General features: G+C 35.7%; 4 protein-coding genes across 5 annotated transcripts; 2 read left to right on the top strand and 2 right to left on the bottom strand.

Moving 5' to 3' along the window:
- Positions 1-1,661: 1,661 nt before the first annotated feature.
- On the bottom strand, positions 1,662-5,817 carry LOC145204185 (josephin-2-like). The gene is made up of 4 exons (XM_080076648.1): positions 5,461-5,817; positions 5,062-5,187; positions 4,577-4,771; positions 1,662-3,253 (listed from the first exon to the last, which is right to left on the bottom strand). The coding sequence occupies exons 1-4, from the start codon at positions 5,718-5,720 to the stop codon at positions 3,121-3,123; spliced, it is 714 nt and encodes a 237-aa protein (XP_079932774.1). The 5' UTR covers positions 5,721-5,817; the 3' UTR covers positions 1,662-3,120.
- Positions 5,818-6,790: 973 nt separating this feature from the next.
- Positions 6,791-13,301, top strand: LOC145223045 (uncharacterized). 2 transcript variants are annotated; one of them, XM_080089346.1, is made up of 14 exons: positions 6,791-6,993; positions 7,085-7,243; positions 7,670-7,837; positions 9,461-9,514; positions 9,579-9,713; positions 10,652-10,773; positions 10,976-11,073; positions 11,357-11,438; positions 11,633-11,712; positions 12,002-12,080; positions 12,147-12,243; positions 12,408-12,524; positions 12,591-12,722; positions 13,062-13,301. In XM_080089346.1, exons 2-14 carry the CDS (start codon positions 7,086-7,088, stop codon positions 13,219-13,221), a joined length of 1,482 nt encoding a protein of 493 aa, XP_079945472.1. In that variant the 5' UTR covers positions 6,791-6,993; position 7,085; the 3' UTR covers positions 13,222-13,301. The 2 variants fall into 2 exon arrangements, with proteins under 2 accessions (XP_079945472.1, XP_079945479.1); XM_080089353.1 differs by having other exon boundaries at positions 6,793-6,993; positions 12,002-12,065.
- Positions 13,302-13,381: 80 nt separating this feature from the next.
- On the top strand, positions 13,382-19,807 carry LOC145223037 (NACHT, LRR and PYD domains-containing protein 9-like). Its single transcript, XM_080089334.1, has 13 exons — positions 13,382-13,731; positions 14,064-14,265; positions 14,446-15,765; positions 16,106-16,177; positions 16,249-16,493; positions 16,641-16,796; positions 17,106-17,261; positions 17,396-17,551; positions 17,604-17,759; positions 18,006-18,161; positions 18,230-18,385; positions 18,737-18,898; positions 19,257-19,807. Exons 1-13 carry the CDS (start codon positions 13,684-13,686, stop codon positions 19,299-19,301), a joined length of 3,030 nt encoding a protein of 1,009 aa, XP_079945460.1. The 5' UTR covers positions 13,382-13,683; the 3' UTR covers positions 19,302-19,807.
- On the bottom strand, positions 19,727-22,757 carry LOC145223061 (uncharacterized). Its single transcript, XM_080089366.1, has 4 exons — positions 22,563-22,757; positions 21,523-21,628; positions 20,828-20,925; positions 19,727-20,607 (listed from the first exon to the last, which is right to left on the bottom strand). Exons 1-4 carry the CDS (start codon positions 22,648-22,650, stop codon positions 20,336-20,338), a joined length of 564 nt encoding a protein of 187 aa, XP_079945492.1. The 5' UTR covers positions 22,651-22,757; the 3' UTR covers positions 19,727-20,335.
- Positions 22,758-24,826: the final 2,069 nt, after the last annotated feature.

The following is a 24,826-nucleotide window of genomic DNA, read 5'->3' as shown; positions in this document are numbered from 1 at the left end:
TGATTTGTGCTTTCTCTTGCAGTCAGGTTTATTTGAAAAGATATGTTACATCGCATCGTAGCCAAGGGGCCCCAACATTTAAATTTGGGAACTTCCCTATGAAGACGGTTTATGACGTTTTAGTCTTGTTTTGGGTAGTTTCTCTTATAAATGTGCCAGGCCTGTCGCTTAATATACACGTAAATGGCCTGTTGTTTCTGACCTATTTCGTTTTCTAGTTCAAACCAACGCGTTAAGCGGCAAAGTGCTAGGTGCATATCTGTAAGCAAGCCCAAACCCGAAAGTACACGACCGAAACCTAGTCAAACTTACAACTTTGGCACATTTTACAGCGCAAGGGCGCTAAGGCGAGCTGCATCATCAGTTTCTATTATAACCCGTTAAACAATTGACAAAAAGAATAATTGATTTTAGCAAAACTTTAAAGACTCAGATTGTGGCGCTACTTTCTAGCTTACCCAGCAAAACTGCAGCTGCAAGACTAGCGTGACTGTCATGTGATCAACGTGTGATCGTTGCTTCAAAAATTTAAAGCAGCAACAAGTACGAGAGGATTAAATGCCTTTCTTAATCGGTGTTCTTCCTGATAAGTTGCGCAAGGTCACGAATAGAAGACGTATAATTTGGCAATCATTGGCACGTTACCAATTACGTGAATCTAAACAACATAATGTGATTACTTGCGATCCAACATTTTTTACAACCATTACGTTTTGGCGGGTCATGAACAATATACATGTTAAACATGTACTGATGATGACAACAGAGATTGTCGAAACGTCTACACGATGTATTCTATATACACCACTACCTTGGCAGTAATGTTTATGATTAAAATACAGTTTAACATTTCAAATTTGGTGCAGTTCGCACTTAGTAAGAAATTACAATCAGCGTCTTTGCCGTTTCGTAATTTTGACACGTTCAACTCTTCATTTAAATTTTAAACGCCTGTTATATCACTATTGGCGATTAGATAAGCCAACAAAAAAGATCAATGTGCACGGCTGTGAGATAACGACTCATTGTTATCGTACAGCGGTAAACTGGACGCCGATTTAATCTCCTAATAATTTTTCCAAAATATTTTATGGTCGAGACGTGTCATTTTCAACGTTGAAATTAGTTGCGTTATTTGGTGTAGAATGCAAACATGCATCTACGTCTTTTTCGCGTACATTACCTCCGGAGGATTTTACTATCATGTCGTCGTTTTTTATTCGAAAAACTCGGTCTGTTCGACTTTCACATAGAGATCATCAATCCGGTTAATCGCATATTTCGTTGAAAATCGATGCGAATATCCGGTTTATGCGATAAAACGGTATGCGATTAACCGGACGATTTTCTTAACAAACGATGGGTGACGGTTTGGGATTTTTAATTGTGATGCAATTAACCGGATTCGTCTGTACCTGTTAACACCACAACCACTTGTGTTAACAAGGTAGTGGGTTTTAATCCCCTCTCTGCCACTTGTTTTCCTGAACAAGAAACCTGAGTGACATTGCCTAAACCCAGTGAGACCAAGGGGTTGTATAAAATTGAAGCCACTTGTAAATTCAATGAAGTCAAACAAATATGATTCAACTGTCTTGAGCATGTCGCTGATGCATAACGATCGACTCATGGTGATAACACATTCAGGCATTGCTCACGTCTAGAGAAAACAACACTAAAACCTTTTTTATTATTTTATTGTAGAAAGAAGTTTTAAGCTGTGCAGACACATACACAGCTTTTTTGAAAAAAGAAGTTGAATTGTGGTTCAGTATATGTACGCAGTTACATCACAGAACAGCATTGAAATGATACTGTTTGTTTAACTAAGCATGTGTTCTCTGCACACAGACTGGCACCAGATGGTTTTAGGTGTAAACAGAAAGTGATCATGCTGCCAAACAATATATCGAAAATATTTAGCAAGCAAGATATTAAACAGTACAAATTTGGATATTTTTACTCACAACAAATAGGATTTTTCAGTTTTCATTGCAAAATACAGTCAACTCTCAAAACTAATATTTGGATGTTTTTTTTAGAAGTGTGTTTAGGCAATTTAAGTGGAAAAAACGCGGGTATTATTAAAAACGGTGACATATGTTGTTGACTAAGAACACAACATTCAATCACAAAAAGTTTTACAATTTACAAAACAGTTCAAACAACAGATAGACAAGCCAAGGTATTGTAGTATAGAATGAAGTTTTAACAAATCAAATGGCAAAATAATTGTCAAAACAACATACTATACCTGAACTGGCTATTATAAAATTAAAAAACAGAAATTGTGTGACTGAAATAGATCAGTTAGACTGCCCAAATGAAGTGCCGTTTTGTAATTATATTTAATCTAGCTTTAGAATTCTTGTTGAAAATGCTGGCATATGAAATGCATTAAAAGGTGGGGCCCAGTTACTACAGTATATGGTGTGATATGCTTGTAATACTAAAGGCACATGGCAATGAAACAAACTGGACATCAGCACTTGTTTTTTAAGCAGGAAAAATTTATGCTTGTAAACTGTAAAACAAGATGCTTAGCGTTTACAGATTTGCTGTTTCAAGGGGTCACCAAACTTTTCCGTATGAGGCTGTTATAAGTAACAAGTAAATGCTGTATAACTGAGTAGCTTAAACTTCAAACACAAAAACAGCAATTAAGAAATATGCACTACATTTAAAGGACACAACAGTAATGAGGTCTACAAGGCATTAGAAGTTCGAATAATGTCACAACATAAAACAAATTTGCCTAATTTTTAGGTTTTCATATACTTTTGTACAAAGATTTAGGTTCTGCTGGGAGCAGAGATGGTCATTGGGCTGTAGTTTGGTGACCCCTGTTTCGCATCAAGTTTTCGACCACTGTTTTTAACCAAAAGAGTAACTTTATTAAGAACACATGATCATGAACAGGCACAACAGTATACACTGAAACTTGTTTTCATATGCACTGAGCAAGGGATGCTTTCACTGCCGAGGGGTTGTACAAAAAGATGTCATGAAAAAACTGAGGCGGTGTTGAAATTGAAAAAAAGGACACAAAAACATCAGAAACTCAAAATTCATACTTTACGGAAAAATTGCATTGCTGCTGTACCAGTAATTTCCGCATAGTTAAGTCTCCAATTGGGTGATGGAATTAGATGGTGATGCGCCAACTTTCCATTGCCGGCCAATCTCTACTTCTGATGAGACGATGAGCAATAGTTCACAGTTTTTCGATGATAGCTTTTTTGCCAAGAATTTCCTATAGACACAAAAATACTCAGTAATAGTGGAACCACAAAAAACATAAAAGTTGTAAGTCACAGTAAATGTTAACTTGGCCCATTAAACAAGAAACCGAGTAACTGTAGGGTTTAAGCTTTGACTTGAAAATCATAGTTAGATAACCCTAATGTTTGTTTTTTTCCAAATTGTACCTGTTACCAGAAATTGACTGATTTTTATTGGCACTGGTTTTCAACATTTTGTGCATTATTGGTACTGGTCTTTTTTAATCCGACAGCTGATAAATGGTAAGTTTGTCAACCCCTAGCTATTATATCAGTATACCGCAGAAGTCAGTGGTAATTCTATTTCCAGCTTGTAAATTGTGCTAAAATTATGAATTTATTCCACAGGAACTAAGGTTTAAGAAAAGTATCACAGTTAAAAAATCACACAACATAAATTTTACAGGATGCTTGAAGTTATGCAACATAATACGTCACAAGAAATTAAGTTACAATGTATACAATAAGCAGTAGATAAAGTTTTTAGCCTGTATTTTTCAAAATTTTAGTAAAGGTGCTTTTGCAGCACATCTTACATTTTTTTAGATTTGTTACAAAATAATTTACATACTCTGGGGTGCTCAGCCTAAAGCTTTACTTTCAAAACTTCAATTATAATTAGCAATTAAAACCAACATCATTTTATTAGCAAAATGTAAGAAGTTTGTGCAAATGGAACTCATTTATATTTAAAAGTACCAAGTTGGTCTCAGTCCCATTTATTTCTTACTCCCTTGGCATGCAACTATCATGATGTCATGTCTGGCATTTAAGGGAAAATGACTTTCTAATACAGCATATTCCGAGACATCTTTTTAAAATTTGAAATTGCTTTTCCTAATGTGTTTTTGTTGTCAGATTGTCAGTGGGCTAAAAGTAATATAAGCATAATATTCTGGACTTAAAGTAACTTTTTTATTATATCCTGTTAACTTTATCAGAAGGCACTAAACAGTAACCAGTTACATATCCAAGTGAAAAGCTGTGTAGGCCTATTTATGGATTAACTTAACATCACAGAGAAAACACTTTACATTCCTGGTTCAAAATTCATGTTTCACACATATATTAGGCACTATAAGCAATAATCCTAATTACTATCAGGTTTTTAACAAATATACATTGCACCTAAAGAAACAGTAAATGTGGACTTGTTAACAAGAAAGCTTACGAGAAAAAAATGTTCAGAAGTTTTAACAATTGTTGTGTTGTAATGTTCAATGCACATGATAACCCAGTTCATTTTTAAACGAGCTAATATAACAGTATTTGTAAATTCAAGGCATTGAACTTACTTAAGCTGAACAGCTTCACCAATGACCTCTGGAGTTTTTAGTTTTGAGTCCAGGTTGTAAAATATGTTGTCAATGGCACGAACAGCAATCCAGTGACGCCGCTTAAGAGGAATGGTTAGAAGACCCCAACCGATGGATGAAGGTACATTGAGGATAAAACCTGTGATGTTTTTTAGACAAATCCGCTCCAGACTCCTGTAAACAGAAATCATCAAGGTGATTAGAAGTTGTCAATTTCCTATATTATGGTGGTCTTGGTTGCAACCTTGAATTGCAAATCCTTAAAAGGTTGATTACAAGAACAGGGCAAGAACTTACTTAGATTCATATTGGATTAACTTTGGTTTTCAACATACATACAAAATTGAAAGTATAGTAATGTATTACTTTACACAAATTTGGTGTTTGAGCATCCTAAAATTCACGCTTGATATGAAACTTATAATAAAGATATTGTAATATGCCTTACAGTGTAACCTGTTTACCTTCGTTTGTCCCACCACACAGCAGCATGACCTTTATGCTGCAAACTTGCCATGATAACATTCACATCATAGTTTCCCGTTCCAAGCATGCTCTTGTGAGGGTTGAGCATTGAATCAGGTGACAGTCTAAAAACAAAATCATATACTGACAGTGAAGTATTAATCAACCTTGGTAATCACATATTTCATGGTTTGTGCTTTAAATGGATATGATATGACAAACCAAAAATTGCATTATAAGTTGTAATTTTATTTTGAACATAATACTGAAGACCTATTACTTGGGTGAAATATATATATGTATATATATAACTGTGTCAATATTGTAAATAAATGGTGAATAACTTCAATAAATAGTGAATAATTTCAGAAAATAGTATACATTCATGTCATACAAACCTTGAACAGATTTCATCCAACTGTTCTTTTGTGAAAGCATTTGGGTCTTGGAACACATTATTAAGTGCATGTAGGGCACAAAGTTCAAAATGCTGGCGCTCATGGTAGATCTTTTTTAGTGCATTTGCTGTTCCTGCTGAATTTTCATTCAGGCCACGTAGTGTAAGACAAGACATGATCTTCTTCTTGCAAAACTCACACAAAATATAGATAGCTGGCAAAGTAAGTTCGTGAATAATAGCCTCCAACCAAGACCACATGAATGTTAATTCAGATCTTTTCAAACAATGTTTACCGATCACATTCTTCTGTGGTTCATTGCTATGTACACAAAATACCTAGAAATAAAACAAAATGTTTTTACTGTATGAAATTTGACAGAGTGTAGCTGTAGATACCTTTGAAAACTATCAAAGTTTCCTTGGTATATAATGTATAGTTTTTTCTGTTTATTCACAATTTCACATGTATACTTATGCGTTTAATTCTCATTGCTTTGTTTGGTACTGGAAAATACTTTCCTTTAAAAATATCTGTATTGTAGACAGATTATCACCATATTTCTCTATGATAAGAAGAATACATAAATTCAATATGTAACACTTTCAGCAGGTTCTTAAAAAGCCAAAATATATATAATAGTGTGGCACTGTGGCTATGCTTAAGTTCTTTTTTAAAATTCACCATGATCACAATAAACTATATGTTTCTGCAGAAAAGTTTTCTTTACATTAACTTTGTATTTATTTCACAATTTCGGACATTCGTAAACTGTGTGATCAACACGAAAAGAAAAATCACAATTAAGGTATTGTCATCGGTATAAAACATGATTGTTATATGACAAGTAACTTTATCCAAAACCCTTCTTGGCCTTAGCAGCCTATATTACATCATACATATAGCAATATGCTTACGGTACGTAACATAAACCAACTTGATGAAGTTCGAACTCGAAGAACCACTAGGAAATACAAGGAGAAACACAAATCAACGACAAAGGAAACGAAACCCATAAACAAATAAATGGGATCATAATTAACCAAGCGTAAAATATTTGCCATTTTTGCATTAAAATTTACAAAAAGCACTATAAAGCAAGGAGTTAATGATAAAATACAACCAAAAAGCATACATATATAGCTTGGAAGAATTATTTTTTGACTATAATTTGACACAAAACTTTTTTTATTGTTTGTAAGAAGTAAAATAAACAATTCTATAAACCAGATTTTGGCATAAACTTTATTTTTTCTTTTACCTAATATTTAGTTTTCTTTGTTTTAACGTAAAAACAGACCGCAGTTTTCCCGTGTGTGTTTGGTGTAAAAATGAAAATGTACTTAAAGTGGCTAGGTAATTTTAATTGCCGCGAAAATCGGATCGGATTTTGGTGCAGGAAGTTGACTATTGAAAACTCCTGGTCCTGGCCAAGGCAAGCCCACAACAATACGCACTGTAAAATTAACTCTGCGTATTTTGGACGACTACAGCACAACCTGTGAGCTACTGATTTACTGAGCTACATGTTAGGTAAGCTACTAAAATTTTTGCATGCAAACAAAATATCTCTAAATCTGTGCACAGAAAGTTACCAAACTTGTTATATTTATTTAAACACCAGAATGGAAGAAGAAAACATGTTAATGACACCAACTTTGGAATCAGCAACGCCAAGATCACTTTTACAGCATGTTCTTGTGCCCACAGAAGTGCAAGCAACTGTGAAAGCTCACAAACAAAGAAAGCGGCGGTCGGGTATTAGAGATGTGAATTCAAAACGGTATGCCAATTGCCAAATCATTTGTGGTGTTTAAATGAGTTTGACTTAGCTATAAGGGTTCCTTGATTTCTTGACTTTTTTGTGTCTCAGGAAATGAGAAATTCAAAAAAAATAAAAATTTCTTGAGAACCTCGAGGGTCTCAAAATTTTTCTTTGAGCATAAATTTAAAATGAGCAAACAAAGAAATTTTCTGATTTTTTTTCTGTTGCGCACAATGGGGACAATTTTTTTGCGCATTCCCACCAAACCAGCATCAAAGTGAAGAGACTTTGGGTCTTGTAAATGATGTAATACAATCAATTAAGGAGAAAGTTTAGCGCCAAGGCATGTCCGGGTGCCACAATAATGATTTGTTGTTAAAACGAGACATAATTTCTTGCGATACATTTTTTGTACAAATTCATGTTTTAAACTTTTTATTTTAGGGTATCTTCTGCTTTCAATGACGAAAACACTGAAAGTTTGGATGTATCAATAACACCACGGACAGCATTGCTTGGAACAATGAATGCCAGCAATTTGATGAAAACTGTTCACCATCCAAAAAGAAGGAAAGTGTCACCACCCCCAGAAGAAATCGAAGTCCCACAGCAGTATGTTGTATTGCCCATAGGCGTCGATTTAGGGGTGACCGGGGTGACATGTCTCCCCTGCTGAAAAAACAGGGGTGACAACATATGTATTGTCTCCCCTGTTTTTTGTTTGATATAAAGTATTGCCAGAAAATACACATACACGCCCATGCCGTAAACCCGCGGTTTGTAAGATTGAAGGTCACAATCAATGACAAACGCAAGTGTCTCGTGGTTTGTTATGCAACGTAACAATGGTTGCAATAACAATCGGCATTGTTATGTGATAGTTAATTGTTTTATTGCCAGCACAGGCTGGTGGTTGAAGTATCTTATATTTGCTTTATGTTAACTGCAGGAATGACTATTCCAGGGGTGCACAACCTTATCGCCATGACGGCCGCATCGCAGATCTTTAAATCACCAACGGCCGGTTAATTGCCTGCTTGCTTGTGTTTTAAAATTACTGATGTGAAGAAATATTATATATTATATGTCAACCATCTAATGGCGCCCAAAAAGCTGAGATTAATTTCTAACTTGAAGCGCAGATTGAGCTTGACAGATTGAACAGTCTGACGATCAGCCTTAGCTGTTTATGACGTCATAATCTATATTGTGATGCTTAGGGTATCTGGTTTTTCCCATTGTTTGCACACAATAGGCACAAAAACTTTTGCCGCATATGGCCCCTAGGCTGGTAATACTTTTTCAGTTACATAAAATGTGTTTAGAGCAGTTTGAAAATCAAAATATTTGACAAAAGATTTTTTATTTAGGTCACGGCCGCCAGTACATATATTTTAACACGTTGACTGCCAACTACGAGTTATCTCGTATTCGCCGATCTAGCCAGACTTGCCAGATACGAGTATACTCGTAGTAGACTTATTCGATCCTAACCCGCTTAAAACTATCTGGCGTCTCGAACTAACGTCGTGGATGCGTTGTTGCAACACCGAGACACCCTACACCAGCATGTTACCTACGAGTTAACTTGTAGCATGGCACAAAATATTTCGACTTTCTGATTTCAGAAAGCCACTAAAACATATTTGCCAAATTTAAGCACAACATAGGAATATCCCTTGGCAGTCAACGTGTTAATAAACATGTTCACGCCCCCAGGTTGTGCACCCCTGTACTAATAAGTAATGTATAGGCATTTTTGCAGCCAAAACGCAACCAACCCTCGAATAAGACGTTTTCTGTTTAATGTTGAGTCATTTAAAAATCGTCACACACAATGTAAATGAACATCTTGAACAATGTACACTTAAATCCTGTCGCAACTTCACTATCTGACTATGTGGAAGTTTGCTATATCTGCGAGCTTTATTTCGTCACGTGCAACCCAACATGGGTCATAACTTAGATCGTGCGGTCGCTGGGACAACGGAGCAGTTAACGCAACTGCTTTGTGTTCCTATGATTGTGGGTTTTAACGGCTGATGGATGTTTTCAAAACATGGAAAGGTCTCCCCTAAAATTTTGCAAATAGTTAAAAAATCGATGCCTATGGTATTGCCCAATCATATTTTTAAACATTTGCTGTTGAGTGCTCTAAATATTTAATGAAAGTTATCATAACAGCAGCATTTCGCATTGATGTTGGATATATGTTTTTTTTTACATATTTTTTAGCTCCAGTTCTTTAATTCAATCCACAGAAGTGGAGGAATCAGCAGTTCATTCAAGGTAGCTCATTTTTTCTCACTTCAATGCTAAACACAAGTACAATTAGCAATTTGTGCCACTTCAGATTGCAAGCATTTAGAGATTTTCCTCAATCACAACCAGTTATAAGCACGGATGAATACAGCAGAAAACTCAAGGTCAAGTTGGCTGAATTTAAAAAGGCGAAAGCAGAAGCAGCCGTTCTGAGGAACCAGTCTCAGTAAGATTTCGATTGTTGTTGTTTTTAAAAACTTACAGGTTTAAACTGGAGATAAATTTAATTTGTGCATCTTAAATTTCAAGTATGGTAAAAATTGTTGCCTGTCGACGGCATACCGTAATTTTCCAAGTATAGTGCGCCCCCGTGCATAATACGCACCCTAAAAATGGCATGTCGATGCTGGAAAAAAGCCTGTACCCATGTATAATACGCACCCAAATTTTTACTCTTAAATCCGTAAACGTAAAATTATTTCAGAAAAAAGATCATCTTTTGAAACAACCGGATGTTATTCTGCCGGTCAGTATCACTGCGCATGCGCTCGCAAACTCGATAGCGAAAAATGTTTAGGATTTGTGTAGGGTACATCGTGACAGCAAACGAGATCTTACTGGTCGCGTTCAAGCGGAACCGATCTTAATACTTGCAGAGAACATTTTTATTTTTAAAACACAAATGAAGTTTAATATGTATTAGATTAAAATACCTAAAAATCAGAATAATTAAATTCAAACTTATATACAAAATTTTAGTTCGATCCGTTGCATATCGGCAATGATATCACCCCATTTACGTTGTCGCTAAATGGGCAGTGTGCAGTATTTGACAATAACACACCATCAAGGATTGCACCATCGCATCAAACGATGTGTCGTCAATTATGAATTTTACTGACTAAGTGTGTTGGGCAGGATGGCTAAATGTGATGCGCGATTGACAACAAACAAGAAGAAAGGTCTGATTTCAAGTTTTATTTCGAGGCAGATTTTCTTCAAAAATTGTTGTACCCATGCATAATGCGCACCCTAGATTTTAGGACAATAAATTAATTAAATTTTGCGCATTATACACGGAAAATTACGGTACTTGGAATCTAACCTTTTAAGTGATAAACTGATTTTGGATTTTTTGAAAAGCAAAACAAATGCATTTTACAGGTTGACAGAGAAAAGTATTGACATTACTGTGCCAAGTGATGATAAATCCAATAAAAATACATCTACGTTACAAGCATCTGATGAGAAAAATGCAGATCAAAGTCATGAACAACTTACAACTGGTGGGATATGTGTAAGAATGTAATACTGCTTGTATTATTACTTAAGAATACAATGTAATCATTTTAAAAAATATATACATTTTGGGATTATTTCTGTTCGTGTAAAATAGATTACATTTAGAGACTTTAACAAAATTAAGTTTCTACTTTAAATTGGTAGGAGTCCGTTTATTTTTGGTTATTTGTATGTTTTATCTTTTAGCTGAAAATGTACTAATCTCATCAGCTGACTCAATTTCCTTTGTTGAAAATACTCCAGCTGTGAACAACCAGTCAAAACTTTCTGCCAGTATACCGGAGGTAAGAAATGCCCTAATCTGTGCATTTTACAGGTAAAGTTTACAGTGGCAGAATACAGGTTGCCATTGCTTGCTGGAAAACAACTTAGCATTTTTGGGAACCAATGTGTTTCTGCCTGACTGAGTAAAATGTGTTGTGGTTACAAATAACTTAAAGAATTAATTTCTACAGTAAATATGGATAAGTGGATGGGTTGAATAAGGGGAGCTAACTTTTGGTTCAAAAACTATTTTACTATTTTTTGATAAATGTTGTTGAGTGAGGACAGTGTTTGCTTTTTTAGCATGAAGATGTTTGTCCTTCTTCAGCTGATAACTCCCTTCAGACTGACCAAGACCCATTACAAGTCAGCAGTCTGCATGCTGGTATGTCTGTGTACAAATTCATAAACTAATTTATGTGTTAACACTTTTTTTCAAGCAAATGATTTTACCATGTGTTCTGAACCCTAAACATTTGAATAAGAAACTCTTAATAATTAGGTTGATTTCTGTTGAATTTTTAAGTTTTAACAATTATAAAAATATTTATCAGTTGTTATGTATGTGTTTTTGTTTAGCCTCAAAGAGTGCAGTTTCTTTAATACAAGAGGACATCAATGAAAATGAAGTAACAGACATTATCCCGGATGAAGAAGTGGTAAGTTGTTTGAGTCCAAAGTTGGGGTCGGTAAAGTATAGAAGTTTGATTTAGTAGTCTAAATGCAAAGTTATCAAAAATCACTAACTAAACAATGTATTAGCAACTGCAGTCAATATGGTCTGCTTTCAATGGCTAGTATTTTTCCTCAAAAATATCATTTGGCATGCAAAGTATTTCAAAAATAAAATTTCACAGAGTTCATGTCTACTTTGCATGAAGCAAGGTCTATTTGTTTTGGAGTTGAAGTTGTTATTATTTAAACACAGTAAAAGCTGTTTTTATTCAGATAAGTAGAGTGCAACAAATACAAGCAAATGAAAACAAGCAGGCAGAAGCTGTACCAAGACATGGTAATGTACTCTCAGGTTGAATCCTTGCACCTTGCATTAAGTATTTTGTTCTTAATGCTATTGCTTTTGCTATTCCTACAGTTGGCAGCAGTGATCAGTCAGCTATTAAAAATCCTGTTCCAAAACAGCCCCTAGCTTCAAAGCCAATTAAAAAAGTTTTAAAGCCTTCTTTGAATATGTAAGTTAGTAAAACCTATTTGTTCTTTAAAAGATATTAAACAAATTTTAGCATGGTGTGATGCTATTTCTATTTCTAAACAAACAAAAAAAAGTTGCTTTAATTCATAATCAAGAAGAGATCAACATGTTTTTATTATTACCAAATTGTACATGTATTTTCAGTGCTCACATAGTGAAAAATGTTTCTCCAAAGCGAAGAACCTCTAGAACAGATATTCCAATTTCGTCAGCACAACTAAAGGGAATGGTTCAACATTTTTCCACAAGAAATGTGTCAAAGTTTGTTAAGTGTTCATAATGTTGCAATACTGAATTAATAATAATCATAGTTAATTGCATTTGCAGAGAAGCGATGGAAGAAATTGAAAAAGTTTATGGGAAGTTTTTTAGGAACCTAACTGAAGATTTAGAAGCTGCATGCGTGCATGCAAAGCGAAAGAAAATTACTCATGAGGACATGGAACTAATTATGAAAAGGTGTGTGGTGTCATGGCATATCTGCAAAAATGTTTCATTTTAATGCTGGACAAGTAAAATATCCACATAATTGGTTTTATGGGGGTAAATTCACCCCTCATATTTAACAAAATAATATGTTGGTGTGTGTTACCTCACAAATTAGGTGATTCTCAAATCTTTTTTAGATGCAATTGTCATATTGTTTATTTAGACTGTAAAGTAAATTTTACTTCCATACAAGTTTGTATCCCTGTAATAATAACTTGTGTGTTCAGGAAACAAATATCTTGCCAGAGATATACTAAATTTCAGCTTAAGGAATGCAAGTAAGATTAATTTGTTTTGTGTACTTCACAGACAAAAACATATCACCGAGAGTCGACCTTTAAAGGTCCTAATCGAGGAAAACTTTCCTTTGGAATATCAAGACATACTGATTCCAGTTGCAAAATCATGTCAGGTTTCAACTCAAAGACAAGAAGAACATTTAGAACCGAAGGGACCACAGAAGAAATGACTAATTTTTTTCCTATACTTTTTTAATGTCACTGTGCTAAACGTTTGTAAAAAATAAATATATTATTGTATTGTTCTTTACATCTTTTGAACTGACTGTTGTAGAAATTTCGCTTTCCTGGGCAAAACCGAGCTTTTGTGGAGTACTTTTAAAGTTTCAATGCAAAAGTTTCAAATATTTTTTGAGCCACATTCTTTGCTCAACTCTTAACGAGTGTTTGCATTCTTCTCATGAGTAGACTAACAACATGTATTGCGTCTGTCCGTAAACAGTTGACACGCGTTTTGGTTGGAGACGTGCAAATATAACTTCGGTTGACTTTGAAGAAAGGAAAAAAAGGTCATGTCCAGTAGCAGGTAGCAGCCTCCCGTTGTCAGTTCCTGATTAAACATGTTGAAAAAAAGTACCGGTATGGCCTTTTAGCAGCTCTTTGAACGTTGCGTCCTTCACAAGAATGAAAAAATGTCCAATTCAAACCCAGAAACTACAGAACGAAACATTAACTGCGAGGTACGGTAAAAATTGTGATGTTCAATTAGTTTGTGCCTTAAGTTTTAATTTTAACCGGAAAGTTGTTTTTTAACTTAAAATTACTTTATTTACGTTTAAACGTACAAAAAAACGTAAGTGCGAAGTAAGATTTAAGTTTATCGGTGAGTTGGCTAAGTTATTGGATTGCGTCAGTTAAGTAAAAGTCACTATATAGTTTGTAGATGGTAAAATCATTTCCTAACTTTGGTAGCTTTGTCTTATGCATAAAATAATGAGTACAAGTCGAAAAAACGGGTGCAAAGTGGATGACTCGTCTTACAATGTTTAAAAAGCAACATAAAACTTTTTAGAATGTACATTTTCACGGCCCTGAGGAGCATCAGCATAATCATGAGCATCATTACAATCCTCAATTTCATATGACCAAGAAAATCAAGTTGGACACCAACATCGAACATAATGTAGAAAATCAGTGTAATAACTTCAACTTACATGTGCAAAATGTCTACTTACCGGGTTGCCCGAATACTGCTGAAGAATCACATGTTGAATGTAAGTTTGTTTGTGGAATTTACATTTGTAAACAAAAATGCGCTTAAAACATTGTGTCTTAAAAAATAGGCATATTGATGGTTTATACATTGTAGTCAAGTCATGTGTAGCCAAAAATGCTCATAAAGTTTTACTTTACACTATCTTATGTATTATTTATAAGGATTATTGGTTTTGCAGCCTTGACAAAACAAGCTATTCAGAAAGCGATTGAATATCAAAAGGGAACAATCGGTGATGATGTAATACTGCATGGTCTGGAAACTGATGTGGAAAATTTGCCAGTAGTTTATCCAAAGTTTGAGCAGGATGATTTCTACCGGGGCATAGGTCCAAAACAAAAGGAAGTATTTGTGCCTTCAAGTCACCAAGTCACTGCTGAAGATTTTGCACGTAAAAAGCTGGTTCCTTTTGCTGACTTGATAAAGCTGGTAAACAAGAAGAAGTTTACAGCACTAATCGGCCCACCCGGTTGCGGCAAAACAACCTCATCAAAGAGGCTGGCAAGAGCTGTAAATGACTTGGTTCCAATACACCTACGATTCATGGAAATGAACTATGAGGAAAAGCTCACACTGAAACAGTTGTTTGTTGACTATCTGTTTCCTGGGTTAAAGAAGGCTGACAAGGAAATGGCATTTCAGTGGATGGTTGAAAACCCTGAGAAGTGTGTTTTTATCATGGATGGTTTTGATCAAGCAACTTGGTCTCTTGAAAACATGAAACCAATTGGTGCAGAGTATGATACCCCATTGTCAATTCAGCAACTGGTTGCAAACCTTTGCAGTAAGAAATTTTTTAAAGATTCCATGCTTATATTCACATCAAGACCCCATGCTATGATTTCCATTCCATCCGAACTTCGGCCAGATGTAACTATCAACATCCATGACCTGTCTACAGATGATATGAAAAAGCTGTTTTACGCATTTGCTGGAGAAGATTCAGATGATCTGTGGGATATGTTAAACACGAAGGCACCTCAATTGTTTGAACTTTGTCACACACCACTTTTGCTGCAGTTCATCATCATAGCAGCACTGTACAGTAAGGCTGATGATATAGCCTCAGTCAACACAATAACAGGAGTATTCAAAGCAGTGTTAGAGCATTTGCGACATTCGGATCATGCACGGGGACAGGACATCAATCTGTTATGGGAACCACTAGGCAGAATGGCTTACAAGGGAATGGTGCGAAAAAGTGTTGTTTTCAAAATAAAAGATTTGTGGGATGAAGGCCTTGAAGATGTTAATGTCCAAGATCTGGTGATAGTCATTGCCCGCCACCTTGCATTTAACCAGCGCCTGTTCGATGGTGACAAGATTCTTTACTTCATGCATCAAATGTTGCAGGAGATTTTCGCAGCAATGTACATTAGTCAGTACATGCCAGAAGAAGAATTCAATGAAATTATTGATGAGATAGTTGCTGGTGGCCATTGGGCCATGGTGCGGCGATTTATGTGCGGGCTGCTACTTGATCAAGAAGTTTGTGGAGGTATGATAAACTTAATTTGTTTGATTTTAATTTTGAATTTGTTTGACAAATCCATGTAATTGGTTTTTGTTGACCATTATTGGCTGAATTTGTTTATAGAAATAAGTTTAAAGTGAGAAAATTGATTTTGAAACTATTGTGCTTCACGTTTTTTTTATCTGTTTTGTAATAATTCACTTCGATTTTAGATGACAGATATGGGGATTTTAAAACTCATCAAAAAAACTATTAATGATTATAATATTTTTTCTAGTAACATAGACATCTAATTTAACCTGGACATACTTTTGTGAAATAATAATATAAATTAATTAATATAAATTAACTTTTTTGTTGACAGCCAAGCAGTCAACCTTTATGAGCAAACTTCTTCAAAAATTTCGGAAATGTTTGACTGATGACGACAGATTAGGTAAAACGCAAATACTTTGTCAATCAGAAAATTACTTTGGAATACAAGTTTAACTAATTCTTGGTTTGCAGACGTAAACGAGATAATGATCGATTTACTGGAATGCTGTGATGCTGTTGTGATTGAATTTGTCAGCAACTTGCCGACTGACATAAATCTTAACCTTGCCACAATGTCTGCTATTGCCATGCATGCTCTTAATCATCTTTTAGTGAAACTTGAGCGACCTGTGGAAAGCTTAAACTTGAGTGGGTGCGGAATGGATGAAAAATGTGTGTCACGTTTTTTAGGGTCCGTAAAAGACATAAAACACAAGGTATGACGTTTTTTTGTTTGCTTACATTTTTTGCTAAAACAGCCTATGTGGGTAATCAATGACAAAAATATGTATTATATAAAGGCAAATACAGTATATAAAATAGCAAGCTTTTTAGTTGTTAATAATGTTTTTACTTTTTTTCAGATGAAAATGCTAGACTTGAGTCGAAATGACAATGTTGGAAAGTTGGCTAAGGAACTTTCAGCATGTGTTGATACAACTGATGAGCTATACCTCAGTTCTTGCAAAATGACGGATCTAACTGCACTTGTGGAAGGCATTGGCAAAAGAAAGGGACCGGTGCGTTCATGCCGTCACATTAAAGTTTTGACATTGGCTTCTTTAGTGAGCTTAGACTTGCTGCAGTTTTGTCCATAACAATTTGAGCTTTAAAACAGAGGTATAAACATAAAATTTGTCCCGAACTACCTAGAAGCTGTGGGTCATATTTTCAACACAATTCAGTAAAATAGCTCCAAAATAACAGACAAAAAAAGTTCAGGGTATCTGGTAAAAAATATGCTGAACCAGGGATGGGGGAACCTGCCGCCTAAAGGTTTTGAGACCTTGTTATGTTTGCAAACGAATAAGCATTTTTGTGTGTTTTAGATAAAATGCCTTGATCTTAGCGGCAATGAATTTGGCAACGTTGGGATTAACAAACTTGCTCCTGTAGTGACAAACATTGAGCAAATGAAAGTTTCAAGCTGTGATATTACAGACTTATATGAACTTTCCACACAACTCAGCCAGGGTGACCATATGGTAAGAATCTATATTTTCAGGTTATTTTTAACAGTGGGTATTCTATTGTTGTTAGCATGTTCTTTAGGATTGTTTGCATGTTCATCTAGGATGAAACACATCGTTCATTTGACTGTTTAAAAATACCTCTACAGATTAAACTGGACATTTCACATAACGACCTATCTGAAAAGAATGGCATGGACCAACTTGCTCTCTGTATTGACCACATTGTGGAATTAGATGTAAAGCATTGCAAGATATCTGACCTTGAGCTGTTTGCTAAAAGCATGAATGAACAAAATGCAACGGTGGGTTGAGAAACACAAAAAACTGTTACGTTTTAAAGTGCATTTTTATCAGCTTGAATGCCTTAATATGGAGGGATGCCCTATTGAAAGCAAAGGAGTGGAGCACCTTGCCACATGCATTCAGCACATAAAATGTTTGGAATTGCCACGCTGTGGAATATCTTCTGTTCAACCTTTGACAGAGTCAATAGCAGAACACAGATACAAGGTTTGTTTGTTGTACATTTGAGACAGTGATGCCCTGAAGTGTTGTTTTGTTCAAAATGCTGGTTAAACATGTCACTCTGGTAATGTTTTGGTTTGAGACCAAACTTTTTGGAAACTTTGGTTAAACAAGACTTTTTTTATTGCATGAAATGCTTTTATGTAAAAATCAAAATTATGTTTCATTTTAGTCAACTTTTATAGTATACTTTAGTTTATTAATACTAATGGGTCATGCTTTTATTATCAGATGGTTCTACTCAGCTTTCGTCAAAACCCTATCGGTAATATTGGGTTGGAGCATCTTTCTGCTTGCCTATTATACATCCAAGAACTGAACTTAATGTCATGTGGAATAACTGACTTGAGGGTCTTTACTGAAGCCATGATTCACCTCCAGGCAATGGTAATATATTTCCTTCTTAGTTTTTTCAACATTTCTTAGACTGCTTTAAGTTCTATTTTGTTTGACAGCTAAAATCGGTTAATCTTTCCCAAAACAAGTTTGGAAATGATGGGGTAAACCAGCTGTCTAGATGCTCCTGGCAAATCGGAGGCCTGATTGCTTCTGATTGTAACATCACTGATCCCACTTCACTTCTTAATGCAGTAGCACAACGAAAAACAAAGGTTTGACTGGTATAGATTCTACACCTTACCTATTAGAACTCTGTTGCTATCAAATCTTACGATTTATTTTTTGCATTCCACGACAAACAAGTAAAAACAATTGTGAATTTATATGGTTGGTACTGGTATGCTTGGTATACTACAAGTGACTCAAAAAGGATATCTGAGACCAGATAATAGTGTCTTTTATTACAAATGCTAAACCCCAACTCAAATGGCTTTAATTGTTAGTGCTTCCAGTCTGCAAAATTATAATTTTTGCATAAATTGAATTTCTGATCCATCAAACTGCTTACCATATGGTAACATGCAGTATTTAGGGCTACTGAGTATAATAGCCTTTTTTTGCAGATGACTGCGCTCGACCTGGGAATGAATAAGTTTTCCGATATTGGTGCTGAATTCTTTACCCAGTGTTTGGGAAAGATAGACGTTCTGTCAATATATCAATGTGAAATCAGCAATGCTGTAGAACAAAAGCTCAAAGAAACCTTGACAGAGCTTAACCTTCCCGTAAGTCATTTCCAAATTAATCAAAATCAATAGAACACCAATTTTACAATGTAATATTTTGGGCAGAACAAAAAAGAAATTGTTCAACATGTGTAAAAAGTAGTTTGGGTTTAAGACTATATTGATGTAAGTAACCCTAGGTCTGAAAAATCCTTTATCAATTTGCATTTAAACCTACTATTCTTGGCCGGTGCTTTACCAACTTTTACATGGTACTGCTTGCCAAAAGTTTACTGAAAATGTTCCCCTCATACACACCATATATGAATTTGTTATATTGTGTCGGTTTTGTATTTCTTAAATGTTTGTAAAATATACAGCTAAAATGTATGTAAAGTATATTTTGTTATTTCAACAGGACTCAACCTTGAAGCTCAAAATTTCATATGATGTCCCATGGTAATGTTTTTAATATCTTGCTTAAGACTGCCATGCGTGAATTTCCATTAGCATTCATGAATACTTGCCAATCTTTGTCTTGACGTCATCAACACATAAGAACTCTTTTGGTGCCTCACCTCTTGCAATTATTTTTTGTAATTTACAACTTTATCAATGAAATTTTTTTAATTTTTTGGGTACTAAAAAGGATATCCCGGTTGTACTTAGTTCAATGACTGTCTTTTTACAATGAAATTGTTGTGCTTGGTGTTTTGTTGCAATGCTTTTTGCCCTGTTGCTATTTGTACCCACTGTATGCATTTTAATCATCACAACTTTTTTACACTGCTGTAAATTGCCTTTAGGATTTTTTGTCACTTGCCGAACTGTTCAAGCATATTTATAATCATCTGCCTTTTTACAGTACTTTTCTGTCACAGGTAACAGTACGTTGCAATGTTTTTTCATGTTAATGCTGCAGCAGGCTGTAAAAAACAGCATAAAAAGAAATAAAAAATGCAAATCGCGTCAGTCTTGCTACATCAGCACAAAAAGTATAAAAAACTTTGTGTTAAAAAGCAAAACTAAATTTTGGAAACGCAACCAAGGCGCTGTTCAATGTACACCAACCATAGCTGACAATGCCATACAGCCAGTGGTGAGATTCAGCCGGTTCGCACCGGTCCTATAGAACCGTCTCACGAAATTTTATGAGATCAGCGAACCGGTTAGCAGTACCGGCAGAAAATATGACTTTTGTGATAGAACCGGTTGACAAAAAAATGAATCCCACCACTACATACAACTGTTTGCTTTTGATACTGGTCGGTGAAATCAAACGCTCGTAAATAAGTTTTCTTTTGTAAGATCACGTTTTCCAATGGCGTACGGATATCAGGTCTTAACACCTAAGCAAGCAACGCTGACTTAGCCATACAGCTGTTTGCTTTTGATGCTGGTCGGTAAAACTGTGCAAAACGCACGAAAAATATCGGTTTAGGACGATATCATACAAGTTTTCATCTGAAAGAATACGTTTCCAATGGTGTACGAATATCAGGTCTTGACCTCTTCATAAGCAGGTAACGCACTGTCTTCAATATTGTGTTGCGTTGGTATCGGTTCAGGGGAGGTCGTAGGTCGCGACGGGCCAGCTACTTCGCTCTCATCTAAGTTCGATGCGCTTTCTGGTGACTGAGAATTGTCACCGCTAGATGGCGCGCCAGGTATGGGGTAAAGTTTGTAGTAAGGCGGCGGTTCTTCAACGGAGACTTTGATTGAATTATAGTCAGGCGGTAAGTCCGAGTTTTGTGGATTTGTAGCATCGCCTGCATCACAGAAGGCAGTTTTAAAGCTAGAATTTGGGATAGAAAATCGAACGAATAATTGCGTAATTATTTTTACCGGAAAGGAATGGCCTTTGAATTTAGGTATGTTGAATAGTTACGAAAATGTCAACGCAAATGACTGTGCTGTTACATAATGAGAGCAAATCGGATCATACAAAGGGGTAAATGCAAGGCTTTTTTATTGTTATTTTTGACATACCTCTGTTTCGCCTGTACTTTCTAAAACAACTGCAAAAAGCAACGAAAATGATAATTGTGACAGTAATTCCAAATCCTATGCCAGTTCCTCTCAATGCCCTGACAAATTAAAAACAAGGTTAGTTGTTCGTTGATACAATATTTTTTTAAGAAAGGCATGTAAAGGCTACAAATCTAATAATATGCAATACTTTGAAAATGTTCGGTTAATATTGCGCCGTTCGTTACTACTACGTGATAATAGCACGCGAAAACCTTTTTTTGCAAGTTTTGGTACTAATAACATGTCTGTGTACAACGTGACTAACCGCACGTCGATATTTTGCCGAAAAAAGCAAACTTTGTAACTCCGCGGCAAAACATTTGAGTGCAACGAGGCATTCTGCATACATGCGGAACAAAAATGCACGATTGTTTCAGACCGTAATGTTGTTTTGCTACTTTGCCATGTTCGTGATGCAAAATCAAACAAATTTAAACTTTTAAAACAAAGCATTTAAAGTGTGTGTTTTTTTCAAAATGGTCAGTTTTCCGGGTACAAAAGTAACAAAAAACTGACAGGCGATTAATCATAAGTATAACGTTAATATGGTGACAACCAAACCATAAAACCATGCACACACGAAAACAAATCTTTCAAAAAAAGTTTTGGAAAACATGGGTTGTTTGTAAAAAGAGCAGTTTTTTAATACTCACCAATCGGTGTGAAGTGAACTGCAACAAGTCGGATAAATAGAATATTGTGTTGAAACGCAACAATAATCGTGAAGACTCGTGCATTTTGTGTAGCCACACTGTAGACCTAAAAAATACAACTTAATTCAAAAAGTGCTTCTAGTCAGCTAGAAGACTTACATTCAAGTGTTCAATGTATAGTGTATTTAGTAAAGCTTTTAGAAATGCAACTCTAGGGCAGGAAAACAAACGCATATTTGCGGGAAGACCAAGGAGTTTTCGCTTAGCTGCAAATACAACTGAAAAGCTATTTTTGGAATTCACAAAACCACTCGTCTAGACATGTTATTGTCTTTCGGTGCCTATACCTTCGTTACGCTACAGTTAAACGATTTTAAACAACATATTTGGTTTATTTTGAGCAACCAGGTGCTTTTCTGAACGCATTAACAGGGATTTGCAAGCACGCGCTGCTACAATCTTTATAATCGGAGTTCTAAGTACTCGTAAAGTTTGGTTAAAAGCTGTCAAGCAATATGTCAAAATTAACTGTTGTGTGAAAACAACACCCCATGCGAACACGCGGACCCCCAAAGGGTTCATATGGGTACGCTTGGATCAAAGATAAGAAAATTGTGCCCCCTCTTGGCCTTACGTGCTGATGCTAATGGGCCGAACCTAAAACCCCGTTTCAAAGGGTGATTTTTACTGAACATTGTGTTATTCATTCATGTGCATTTTTCTAGCTACAACAAGAAGTTAATTTGTGATGTTTTGAATTGTGATATTAAAAGTTTAGGTATTATTTCGACATATTCGGCGGAAATACCTTTGGTACATCACTAGAAATCACGTTGACAACATCGTAATTAAAGCGAGAAATATCACATACGTCAATAACATCGTACTATGCCCTCTTTTTTAATAAAAATTACTTAGAAAAGAAACTTTAAAATGTCCACGGTGGTAATTTACCATCAGTTAATCTGGAATTAAAAGTTCAAGCTGGCTTTCGACACACAACGATTCGTGTTTAGCTCTAAACCAAATGTCACATTTACCATGGGTCGCTGTGAAGGTCGCAAACGTCGTTAAGAGCTTCAAGGCCGCACGCCTCGGGCACAACTGGTCCAATACAACTCCATTCATTGTTGATCCTTATGACGCCATTCGTTGGAGAAAGATTGTGCAACCGTTTTGCTAAATACTTAAAAATATTCACAAATCTGCAAGACAGAAGTAAATTTATGCAGATACACTATAAAAGGTGATCTGGTTTCTTTTAAACCGTTGGTTATCTTATCAACTGTTATCACTATTCAAGCCTGCTGTTTTTTCAAAACTCCACACCCGTTCTTGGCAATAATTGATACCACAGTTTCATTACGGGTACTTTTATGCATGTTGTCTGATTGTTTTAATAAAAAACTCACAATTCTTCAAAATATATCCATCTACAGACTAACTGTTTTCAGCTTCCAGCTACATAAACAAAACAACATTTGTTCAAAAAGCATATACATTGTAAATAAGGTTGTCACTAAGTTCGCCTAAAATTCCAACTGTTTTACAGATTAAAACGGGATACAAAACTTCTGGAAATAGTTAAAATCATTGCGTCTTCAACTTAAGCAATTTGCCTCTCCAACAGAACTGGACTTGACAATTTAAAACAGCGGTTGGCTTATCGGACCGGAACCAAAGTGGCCCTCGAAAAAGCCTACGCAATATAGCTCCAGGCAAAACGTGAGCGTTGATTGTTGTTACGAAAGTAAATAATTCATTTACCAAATTGCTGCCCGCTGACAATATACTTCAGCTGTTGTTATCGATACGAGGGTAGCAGATGCGTTATCATCAAAGTTTAATTGCTGCGGGGGAAAGTCGCTTTTACATAACAAACGTATCAGATTGCCCCACGCACAGTCTGTATCGCGAAAAACACGTTTAAAAAATAAAAAATGTCCATTATTAGACTAGTGGTGACTCCCAACATTCTGCTATCGACTTCGTTCAAAATCATGTTAAAGTTACGGCCTCCGCAAAAAAACTTACCTAAACCTCTGTATAGAAACTTGCTTATAATTTTAGTCTTTACTGACCCACTTTGGAACCATCCCACAGACCTCTAGGAAGTCTGCGAATCCCAAATTGGGAACCACTGATTTGGACAGAGGCACAAATGCGTTAATCAGCAAAGCAGTTAGCTTCTTTAATTACGTGACCGCCAACTCTGAACCAGTGGTTCTTAACCTGTACGTAGCTAACCCCAAAATGATAATTTGACATTTTGCGGAGAGAAATTTAATTATCATTTTTTAGTCCGCAACGTTACTCTTTTTTGTAACATCGTATGTAACAAGTTTGGGGTAAATAAACTTCATCTGGTTGTGAGGGACGTAGCTATATACCACTGCTCTAAACAAACGCATCATTGTTTTGCAGCAAATCCAAGTATTTGAGATAAAATGTAATTGCTCTATATATTTAGGGTCAAATAAAAATTGCAGTTGAATACGTTTCAGATAAACAACCAAACCTTTTTTCTTTAACCTTTTTTTCTTTAGTCTGTACAAACCTTTGCATTAAAAAAAACAAAAACAACAACAAAAGTTTCTACTGACCCCGTTCTTATAACAAAGTTGTGCCCAACATATCACTTCTAAACACGGATTTCTTTCCACGCTGACTTGATCAAATAAGCGCTAGTGAACATTCGTCACATTCCACTGCTATTGGGAACTTATGACGCTAAGTAAGCATGACATGACACGGCGTGACTGGTCGTTATGACACGACATAAAATTTACGTCGTTTCAAAGGATTTAAGTCAAACTATCTGTCACTCATCAGCTGGCCAACAAAACGACTGTGGTAAAACAATAAAGCCGAAGTCTTTAAATTATGGTTTCATGACAAAAATATTGTCTAAATTCTAAAAGGTATGGCCAGTTTAAATTTATTGCTACACCGAAACAACAAGCGCTTGCAATTCTTGAATATAACATTACAGCATTAGAAGTATAAACCGAAAACGCCCCAAAACATACTGCTTTAGTAACTATACTCCATTCACTGTAGTCAAAATTCATGTTCTGAACATCAAAGTAAGATGTACATATCCTGTTTGAGCAAGCACAACCATCCTGCTTGTGCGAATTTTTGCTGTTAGCCAACGGCACAACACTGATTACACCTTGAGGCGGCCGCACACCTTCTACGCTTGTCTGACTGCTGCGTTTGAAACCGCACAACTGCTCCACAAGTTATTTTGTGCCTTTTTTAGTTTGAGCAAGGTATTCTTCACTGCTATCAGCTATTTTCT

Source organism: Phallusia mammillata, chromosome 1 (assembly GCF_965637545.1).
Source record: "Phallusia mammillata chromosome 1, kaPhaMamm4.hap1.1, whole genome shotgun sequence".
In the NCBI taxonomy this organism is placed as follows: domain Eukaryota; kingdom Metazoa; phylum Chordata; class Ascidiacea; order Phlebobranchia; family Ascidiidae; genus Phallusia; species Phallusia mammillata.
This window is presented reverse-complemented; position numbering and strand designations above follow the sequence as displayed.

Coding starts and splice junctions, on each gene's coding strand:
- LOC145223061 (XM_080089366.1), bottom strand. CDS start 22,650: ATGAATGGAGTTGTATTGGACCAGTTGTGCCCGAGGCGTGCGGCCTTG. Junction 20,926..21,522: donor AGTTCACTTCACACCGATTG/GTGAGTATTAAA, acceptor TTAATTTGTCAG/GGCATTGAGAGGAACTGGCA. Junction 20,608..20,827: donor AAAGTACAGGCGAAACAGAG/GTATGTCAAAAA, acceptor TCTGTGATGCAG/GCGATGCTACAAATCCACAA.
- LOC145204185 (XM_080076648.1), bottom strand. CDS start 5,720: ATGTGGTCTTGGTTGGAGGCTATTATTCACGAACTTACTTTGCCAGCT. Junction 5,188..5,460: donor TTGGATGAAATCTGTTCAAG/GTTTGTATGACA, acceptor TTTTGTTTTTAG/ACTGTCACCTGATTCAATGC. Junction 4,772..5,061: donor GTGTGGTGGGACAAACGAAG/GTAAACAGGTTA, acceptor TTCTGTTTACAG/GAGTCTGGAGCGGATTTGTC.
- LOC145223037 (XM_080089334.1), top strand. CDS start 13,684: ATGTCCAATTCAAACCCAGAAACTACAGAACGAAACATTAACTGCGAG. Junction 17,262..17,395: donor TCAGCCAGGGTGACCATATG/GTAAGAATCTAT, acceptor ATACCTCTACAG/ATTAAACTGGACATTTCACA. Junction 18,899..19,256: donor TGACAGAGCTTAACCTTCCC/GTAAGTCATTTC, acceptor TTATTTCAACAG/GACTCAACCTTGAAGCTCAA.
- LOC145223045 (XM_080089346.1), top strand. CDS start 7,086: ATGGAAGAAGAAAACATGTTAATGACACCAACTTTGGAATCAGCAACG. Junction 9,515..9,578: donor GAATCAGCAGTTCATTCAAG/GTAGCTCATTTT, acceptor GTGCCACTTCAG/ATTGCAAGCATTTAGAGATT. Junction 12,723..13,061: donor ATGGAACTAATTATGAAAAG/GTGTGTGGTGTC, acceptor TGTACTTCACAG/ACAAAAACATATCACCGAGA.